The following is a 9,431-nucleotide window of genomic DNA, read 5'->3' as shown; positions in this document are numbered from 1 at the left end:
ACAAGTCCCCCCCCCCCCCCGCCTTGGCAGAGGCCAGGCTGAGCTGAGGAGTCCCAGCTCCGAGCCCGGGCGAGAAGAGGAGCACGGGTGCTCGCCCACCTTCACCCCCACCCGCACCCCCCCACCGCGGGCCCGGCCAGGCCCCGCACCGCCGCGGTAGGAACCGATCTTCGGCGGAACCTTTGTGCCGCGGCCCGCGGGGCGAGGCGCTGGGGGGGCGGTTGGCGGGAGGGACCGGGGTGGGGAAGCGATGGCGGCGGGGCGGCAGTGGCGGGAGCGGGGTTCGGCCGTGTTGGAGCTGCCCCGCACGCCGCGGTTGGTGTGCGTGGAGTACCCGGGACTGGTGCGGGACGTCGGGGCCATGCTGCGGACGCTGGGAGGAGAGCAGGGGGTGTCGCGGGTGAGGGGGGGGGCGGAGGTGATCCGGGCTGAGGGGTTGCCGGGCGGGGAGCCAAGCCCCGGCCCTGAGGAGGGGGCTGGAGGCGCGGGGGGGGGGCCGGGGTCGAGGAGTTCCCGCGCTGTGGGACCCCTTTGTGCGGGCTGTTCGGGCCCAGCACGTCCCCACGCAGGCTCCACGCGTGGTTTCGGGGTAAGGCCGCTCGCCTGGGCCGCTGGAGTCCACGAGAGAGGAGACGGGAGGTGTCGGGCAGGGTGGGAGCGGCTGCGCGTCCCCCTGAGCCGGTGTGGGTGGAGCGGGGATTCGTATCCCTGAGGCGGTGTGAGGGGAAACGGCTGGTGAGGGGGTGAGGCCGGGGCCTGGTGCCAAAGAGAGTCCAGGGGAGACGGGCTGCGTGGGCGCAGTGCTAACGGAGACTGTGCTTGCCCTCGCTGACAGATTTATGCAGACCCTGCCAAAAGGCTGGAGCTGTATTTTCGCCCCAAGGACCCTTACTGCCATCCCGTCTGTGCCAATCGCTTCCCCACCTCCACCATGCTGCTCAAGGTGAAAAGGAGGACCAAGAAGAAAAAGCAGTTGGACACCGAAGAACAAATCCAGCCAGAAGTCCGGTTTGAAATGGAAATTCTTGGGACTGTCACCACCGTTTACAAATTTCAAGGTAGTACTTGGGTTTGTGTCCACGTGGCTTACAGACGAGTTTGTCTGATGGGAAGGGGAAGTGTTTCCCTTTAAACAACCCAGGACCAGAAAGAAAATCAAGTGTCTTGTTGTTACAGCCTCCTTGCTGTATAAACATTTGCATAAACTTATCAGACTCCTGCTCCTGAAAGTTGAGTGTTGTGAGAAATATTGTTGTATTCACAATGAACTTCACAATGTTTTAACTTTTGTTTCTCACAGGAATGTCTGATTTCCAGTACCTGGCAATGCACTCTGGTCCTGATGGCAAACAAACCTCCATGTATGACAAGGTTCTAATGCTCAAACCAGAGAAGGAAGAATTTTTCAATAAAGAATTACCTCTCTACATCCCGCCACCGATTTTCTCACGTCTGGACACTCCTGTTGACTATTTTTATCGGCCAGATATACAACACCGGTTAGTGCCTTTTCTCATAATGTAGTAAATAGCTGTGTTGGTTCTGGAACGGACAGGTAGTGAAACGTTTTGCTGGTTTGATATATACTTCTAGCAGACAAGCTTTCAAGTTAAGATTTCCTTTTTGGGAAAAGGAAGCACTTGAAGATGCCTCCAATCTATTGTGACTTCAGTGTTATAATACGATCTCTGCTCTTGAAGCATCAGAGCAGGACTAAATACATCGTTCATGTATTCCACCTGTTTAAGCTGCTGCCTTGTTCTGTTTTATCCCTCTTGATTTGGTACAACAGAGGCAGGCACGCTTGAGAAACTGCCTGGCAGCAGAAACCTCAGCAAAAGTCCGCTTGAGGGTTTGATAGCTGAGGGGACCTGGTGATCTGGTGAAGACGACTGCCTCCCCCAGCACGCTACACGCAGTGTGGGATGCAGTGAGCCCGGCTTTCTGCCTGCTTCCAGTGGGCTGGAGCCGAGGGGAGAGTGTGCAGGAATCGATGCCATATGTTCCTGTGACCGCACTCACCGGACCTGTTCCCTCCTGGTGCCCAGTTAGTTTTGCCAGAAGAACAATCTGTGAGATCTCCCACAAGAAACATCTTTCATTTTCTCACTGTAGTCCTTCATCGGCACTTCTTTTAAAAAAAAAAAAAAATTAACTGCATTTCCATCTTGCCTTGTCCCTGCACCCTACTGAGCTGCTGTAACTACAGTAGAGCAAATGCAGAGGGTGAAGCCTTTTGTGCTGCAAATGCATTTCATACAGATTAGTAGCCAACTGCCTGAGGGTTTTCTGTCAGATAGTGCAGGGGACCTCTGTCATCAGGCAGCTGTATGTAGTTTTACAGGGTTTTTTAATTTAAATTTTCTTCCCTCAGTGGTGTCACAAGAGTCTTTTATGATACCAGTATATGATTCCAAAATCCACATGGAAGTGGGACCAAAGGTAAAGCAACCCATTGCTCACCCAGCTGAGTGCCTTCTCTTCCAAAATCTGGAGCACAAACTTCCATTTTTGCATGTTCCCATGAAGGCCCGAGTCTCTGTGTGCCACAGGCAGAAAGCAAACCCGATGCTTTCCCTTTTTCTTAGGGAGGGATACAACAATCCCCAGGTGTCTGGTGAGAACCTGATTGGCCTCAGCAGGGCCCGTCGCCCACACAATGCCATCTTTGTGAACTTTGATGATGAGGAAATCCCAACTAAACCCCTGGATGCTGCTGTACAGACCTGGAAGAAAGTGTGCACCAATCCTGTGGATAAAAAGGTGGAGGAAGAGCTGAGAAAGGTATGTGCCTTATTCCTGACCTGAGCACTGTACTGCAGCATGCTGTGTAGGAAAAAACTGCATGCAGCCATTTTTTCTGACTTCCCCAAAAATTCATGGTGATTTTAACTGACTGATACAGCAAGTGACAGTAGGCGCCACTGACACTGCTGTGTTCAGTTCAATTACGCATGTCAAGATTTGAATCTGTCTTTGCAGCCAACTCACATTAAGTTCCTTTTTGTGTCACTAGTTCTTACTTTACCATTCTGATAGGTCACAATAAGGGCTAAAGGCCCCAATACAGAAGACAGTCCACTTAGAAAGCTGAACTGCCACTGGTAACCTACCTCCCACTGTTTCATGGTTGTTTCTGTATTATTTTAGCTCTTTGAAGTCCGTCCTGTCTGGTCTCGGAATGCAGTAAAAGCCAATATCAGTGTCCACCCAGACAAGCTGAAACTTCTGTTGCCGTATTTGGCCTATTACATGGTGAGTCTGTTATATCTGCCCTTGTGCCTGTCTGAGGCTGCTAGGAGGCAGAGCAAGGGAGCATCAGCCGGGTGTTCCAGGTTCTTGACTGTTTCTGAGGTCCTACCACTAAGTACCCGAGCTTAATGTTATGTAAAGAGGAAGAGGGAAGGAAAGCCTTGCTTTTGAACAGAAGTTAAAGCCATGGAGGATTCAGTTACTGTTCACTCCATTGGTTCTAATGGGCTTTGCTGTTCAGACACTCAAATTGACTGTCCATCTGGCAATGGTAGTAGAATTTGTCCAAACAAACACTTTATTGTGACTTTTTAAGTTAGTCTGTAAAAGCATGCAAGTATTTGTACTTCAATGCATTGATTGCCCAAGTTTCAGTATAAAAATACTGGCGTGGCAAGTGAGGAAAGAGCTGGTTAAAGAAATAATCTTTGGGCAATGATGGGAAGTATTAGAATTTTCTAAGAACCTCTGCAACACTGTACTATTTTTTTGTAACCATCTTCCCCCATGTGTGTTTATGCAGTTAACAGGTCCTTGGAGAAGCTTATGGGTTAGGTTTGGGTATGACCCCAGAAAACACCCTGAAGCAAAGATTTATCAAGTACTGGACTTCCGAATTCGCTGTGGAATGAAATATGGTAAAAGGGCCCAACCCACAGAGACGTTCTCTCTGCTTTCTGGTTAATCCTGGTAGTACTTTTCTTTTTACTTGTTTTTCAAACTCTTTTGCCATATTTCTGCTCTGATGAAGATGACACCTTTTGAGCTCATTGCTTACTGATACGTATGCGATATGTCTTTCCTCATTTGGCACATTCCAAACTCAATGGGCAGCTGGCTGACTTTGCTCCTCCATGTGTTCAAAGCCCAAATGGATGTAGGAGACCATCTTCCCTCTCGCTCAGGGGAGGCACTGAGCAGTAGATGCTGTTGTTTACATAGTAGCTCTTCCTCAAAGACCTCAACATCTTGTGCAGGACGCTAGGTCTCAGACCATAGGACATAGGGTTCCCCTGCTCTGATTTTGCAGAGGGCAGGTTGAGGGAAAGGACTTTCTGAGGTCACCTAAGAAGTCCATGACAGAGCTGGCATCCAGTCATTACCATCAGATCACCTCTCCCTCTTTCTGGGTTAAAGGCTTTTGTTGATCACATACCTCTCCTCTCCCCACCTTGCTGAAGTCAGCATATCCCAAAGACCAGACTGCCTTTCACACACCAGTCCAGCACTTCTGTTACTGAGCTAGGGTTATTCTGCAGGGTGCTTGCCCTCAGTTCATTATTGGTTTTCTTTTTTCACCTCTAGGTTATGCCCCTAATGATATGCCCGTGAAAGCAAAACGCAGCACGTATAACTACAGTCTGCCCATCACTGTCAAGAAGCAAGGTATGCTGTGCCAGCAGAAGGGCTGTCTGGCTCTTCTGTTTGTTTACCCCATCCTAGTCGCAGGTGGTGAAGGGTCTTCCTGTGTTCTAGCTGAGCCGAAACTGGAGCTTTATTTCTGGTTATGATACGGTGCTGCTGTTAAGCCAGTAGAAGAGTCTCCTGCTGGGAAGTGTTTTGAGAGTCTTGGATGCGTGTCCAGCTGAGCTACAGTATCTGTTAGCAGACAGAAGGGTGTTCTGCAAGCAACACTGTGGGAATTCAGCATTTGCTTCCGTTCAGTGATGGTGCAGAGTAAGGGGAGAGTTGTTCTCTTTCCTTTGTCAAGGGAGGGTAGAAAAGGTTAAAATTATGAACAAATGCGCTGTGGAAAAACCCACCAAACTTGCTACCTTTCCCATGACTGTCCGGTAACGTCTCTGAAGAATAAGCAACACATGCTCAGTTGCTGGGTTGGTCTGGTTTTTGCTCACCAGCAAAGTTGAATCAACATAGAGAAGTGACAGTACAATGCCATAGAGTGAAAGATGTCCCTAATTAGGACTCTTTTTTTTGTCTTTCAGTAAGTCATACAGTCAGTGTACACGATCTGAAACAGGGGCTTGGTACATCTGGTGCATCTGGTGCAAAAAAGCCTGCTTCCAGCAGGTATAAACTGAAGGTAAGCATTACTTTTACAAGAATCTTGAAATAGCTCAGTGAAAAAATGTTGTCAGTCATTAAGGGGACATTTTTGAGTGAGTTGATGTCCTCAGGTTTACCTGGGAAACTGCTAGTTGTACATGTTACTACAGAACTTCACCTGCTGTGCACTGAATGTGTTTCTTACATGCTGCAAGATGGCATTGGTACTCTCAGCCCTAGTCTTAGATGTGATGAGCATTTTGTTTCAATTGATAAAATTGGAACTTTATGGGTGGTGAATTGCAAAAACTCACCATGTGTTTATCAGGTCGTCCTGCAAAATCCAGCAGGGCAAAATAAATATTTAAACAGGAGTCTTTTATTCTTCCGTTTTTGCTAGAATGAAACCTATGATCCACTGTTACGCAGTAGCAGGCTGCAGACAGAGCTGCAGTTTGAAGAGATGGAAGTGTGTTCTCTGCACAACTGTGCTGTTGTGACTATGGCTGCAGTGAAATTTTGCTGCATTCCTCATTCAGCTTTATCTTTTGCCATATGCAGACCTATGCCTTGGAATTGATTTGTGTTGGAAGTGCCTTGTTCTTGAATCAGTCCATCAGAAGAACTTCTCAGTTATGCCAGAGTTGTCCTGTTACACCATAAAATGCACATTCATCCTTTCCTTCTTTCCTCTTAGGAATCCATCTACATTTTCCGAGAAGGAGCCTTACCCCCTTATCGGCAGATGTTCTACCAGCTTTGTGACTTGAATGTGGAAAGGTATTGCACGCTGGCAGCTGAGTCTTCTGTTAGAGCTAGATTTCAAAGCCTATTGTTCATATTCAGTCCATTCCCCTCTCTCTCTCCTTGACCAGAAACTTAAGAGGTGTTTAGCTTCTGAATAAAAATAGAACAGACTTTTCACACATGAACTTCCTTTCCCATATGACAATTACCTGAATAACCAAATACGCTATTCTAACTCAATGAAGTAAAGTGGAAGTAAGCCATAGTCTGTCTCATTTGAAGCCTACAACTGAATGTAGAGGGCTAACGTTTCCTTCCCTTTTGCTGCTTTTTAGCCTACAGAAAATCATCCGTCGGAATGATGGCACAGAGTCAGAATGCACAGAGCGGGATGGGTGGTGCCTTCCAAAGACTAGTGATGAGCTGCGAGATACCATGTCTCTGATGATAAAGCAGATAATCAGATCCACAAGACCTGGTAAGGATGATTCTGAACATCAAAGTGTATTACTACCTTCCTGATGGTGTTGAGATGTGAGCTGAATGAGGATGTTGCAGTCAGCACTGGGGCAGCAGCGTTCCTGTATTTGCCTCCTCCTTTGTGCTACATCTGGTGCTCTTTGTGTTCTACCTCTTTACAGTGTGTGAGCTGAGGGTGTTGTCCTGCAGCTTGAACGTGGGTTGGGATTAGGAATGGCTGGGAGTAAAGGTTTTCTGTTTCATCTTCCCAGTATCACAGCCTTCAGGTTTTAAATGTCTTTGCATAGTCATAATCAAGACCTTATCCTTACTGATGTATCTGTTGGTGGCATTTTACTTTTTATTGATGTTATTAATTGAACAAGAAGTGAGGAAATTATTTTCGCACAATGCTGGGCCAAAGCAGTGTCCCAGTGAATTAGGTCAGAATCAGCTAGGAGAGGAGGCACACTACTGCAGATCTGCTGCTGTTCTGCTAGCGTTCCTGGAGTATGAAAACGGATTGCTTTGGGCTTGATCAGATTCTGCTAAGATGTGCAACATTACCTGTGCCCCTCCGGCTTCTGCCTTCCTCTCGCTTGTTTTATGAATTCTATTGCAAATGCCCCCAGGTTTCACTGAGAGGTATCACAGTGTTTTTCTTTCTTTCTTCCCAATTAAGCTCTTTTCTCAAATACAACAAGCAGCGCAGATGGCAAAGAGCAGCTGGCATATGAGTCTGGAGAGGATGAGGATGACGAAGAGGAGGAGGAAGAAGACTTCAAGCCTTCTGATGGGAGTGAAAATGAAATGGAGACAGAAATTCTGGACTATGTGTGAACTCAGTGACCAGTCTTACTGCTGTTGGACAGAATCTTCTCTGCTCTTGTTCCTTGAGAGCTGAGGATTCAGCCACCGTGCCCAGGATGTGGGAAAGCAGAACTTGTACTAAGATGATGACAATCTCTCTGCACTGACTGCAGTGCCTGCTGATGGCTGTCATTCTGGATGTTTGGGAGCCATTGCCTACATTTTCATAATCGCTGGCTAATAAGCCCTCAAGCAAGCTCAACAAACTCCCAAGAAAGAGCCCAGAATCCAAGCCATACACCAGAGAAGAGGAGAAGCTGCATTCCCAAATCTCTCCATGTGTGGGAAGTGCACTTTGGCCGGGTTGGTGGCCACGTGGACCATAGAAAAGGTGCCCAAGGAGGTGCTGGGGGAAGCACTCCAGTGCTCCTGGAGTCCCTAAGGCAGGTGCTGCCCTTCTGCTTGTCTAAGGGCAATGAAAATACTGTGCCATGACTTCAGCATTGAGCCTTGCTGGTGATCTTGGAAATAAAGCCTGCAGGAAAACACACTTTCTGGCAGTGAATAATTCCCTTCTGTGGGAGGTAGCGTACATTGTCCTCACTAGCTGATGCACTTCTCAATTCTGTCTTGACTTCCCCAGTAGTTAGCAAGGACTGAAGGAAGCAGGCAGTGGGGCAAAGCTTCAGGTCCACAGAGGTTGGCCGCTCTGGCCATTAGTCTGCCATTGCTGGCTGGATTGCTACCACCCTGTCCCAGAAATGAAGGCTCTGCTGGCATTTTCTGAGCCTTGTGCATTCCCCAGTGTGTTAGGAGTGCAAGGTTTCTCATTTGTGTCTGATAATATGCTCTAATGTGTGGTTTAATACGATTTCAGCCTCCTGCACTTGTGTGAGGCTTCTCAAGGCTTCAGCATTTTTTTATGTTCTCTGGAGTTCTGTTAGACTGAGATATTTCCTTAGGTTTGGCCTCCAGCCCACAAAAGAAGCATCTGCAGGGCTCTCACACAGTGACACATAGCTGTGCTCCTGAATACGTGCATATGTATGTAAGTGTATATATACACAGAAGCTGCATCTGCGACTGGCTCCTCAGGTGTGCACTCACCATGGCTCACTGGGAGATCCTGTGCTTTGCCTTGTGCTCCTACCTCAGGGTAGCGTGTGTTGCAATGGTAAGTACAAAGGCATTTTTTACAGCTTTAAGAGTTTATAAGGGGAGCTGTGCATCAATCGGTCTGTCTGGGGGCACTGCCACCCAGGGTAAGGTGTAGGTCCTGGCAAGGGGGAAATCCAGAGGCACGAGGGGCTGTACAACAGCCTTATCCTTCTCAAGGCAACAGGGCACTAAAAAAAAGGAGAGATGCAGTAGGCATACCACTGCCAGGTAAGAATATGTGCTCAGGTATTCGGAGGCACCAAGAATAAATACTCTTAGAAATGCTAGGAAAAACACCCGAACCCAAGCTTTCCATCATAGGAAGCCCAAGGCCAAAGCAGCCAGAAATCACTTGGGCCAGAATTCATTTATTTCCCAGCCATTTTCAAAATTCCTCTGTCTGGGAAGACTGCAGTGATGTGGATGTTTAATTCTGCCTGAGTAGGTAGCAGCATTACCAGCCCTGTCTGCACAATCTGATCCTTTCATTTCCAAAAGCTCAGAATTTAAACTAATCTACATAGCCAAAGGCACAGAGAAATTCTGGACAGTGCACCTGCATCTGTTAAGACCCACACTCAGAATTGCCACACCATCCAAGTAGTCTCCACTGCTGTCTGTGCAATTATAAAATAGAAAATAAACATGCTGGCCATGCTAGGAAATAAGTCCTTTAGTGCCAAAGGAAAGATGCCTCAAACCAAGGCAGACCACTGTCTCCACACCATAAGGAACAACCATTGCATTTGCTCTTACAGCTATTGCTTATATCAAAACGCGTAAAACCAGTAAATTGGACGTCACATTTATGCAACTGAAAAATGCGGCAGTCCCAACAACTCGCATGAAAATCGGGCACTGGTCCCCTCAAACAAGCCTGTATCTTAGTTCAAACACAAAACAAAGCTCAACTCAGCAGTTAACGTAAGGGACGAAGGACAGGCACAAGTGCCGCCTCCTCCAGTCACGTCCACTCCTCTTTCTCCAGTAACATGCCA

At 47.7% G+C, this 9,431-nt stretch overlaps 1 protein-coding gene across 1 annotated transcript; it reads left to right on the top strand.

The window, feature by feature from the left end:
* The first annotated feature begins 232 nt into the window (after positions 1 to 232).
* Positions 233 to 7,825, top strand: GTF3C5 (general transcription factor IIIC subunit 5). The gene is made up of 11 exons (XM_052815955.1): positions 233 to 400; positions 836 to 1,058; positions 1,301 to 1,499; positions 2,589 to 2,784; positions 3,151 to 3,255; positions 3,776 to 3,890; positions 4,558 to 4,638; positions 5,199 to 5,296; positions 5,957 to 6,039; positions 6,342 to 6,484; positions 7,148 to 7,825. Exons 1-11 carry the CDS (start codon positions 251 to 253, stop codon positions 7,303 to 7,305), a joined length of 1,551 nt encoding a protein of 516 aa, XP_052671915.1. The 5' UTR covers positions 233 to 250; the 3' UTR covers positions 7,306 to 7,825.
* The last annotated feature ends 1,606 nt before the right edge of the window (positions 7,826 to 9,431 follow it).

This window comes from Harpia harpyja, chromosome 19 (assembly GCF_026419915.1).
Source record: "Harpia harpyja isolate bHarHar1 chromosome 19, bHarHar1 primary haplotype, whole genome shotgun sequence".
NCBI lineage: Eukaryota > Metazoa > Chordata > Aves > Accipitriformes > Accipitridae > Harpia > Harpia harpyja.
This window is presented reverse-complemented; position numbering and strand designations above follow the sequence as displayed.

What these genes read in the sequence shown, in the direction of transcription:
- GTF3C5 (XM_052815955.1), top strand. Translation starts at nt 251, where the DNA reads ATGGCGGCGGGGCGGCAGTGGCGGGAGCGGGGTTCGGCCGTGTTGGAG. An exon ending in CGGCCAGATATACAACACCG is followed by an intron (nt 1,500 to 2,588) that starts GTTAGTGCCTTT and finishes CCTTTTTCTTAG; the next exon opens with GGAGGGATACAACAATCCCC. An exon ending in AATCAGATCCACAAGACCTG is followed by an intron (nt 6,485 to 7,147) that starts GTAAGGATGATT and finishes TTCCCAATTAAG; the next exon opens with CTCTTTTCTCAAATACAACA.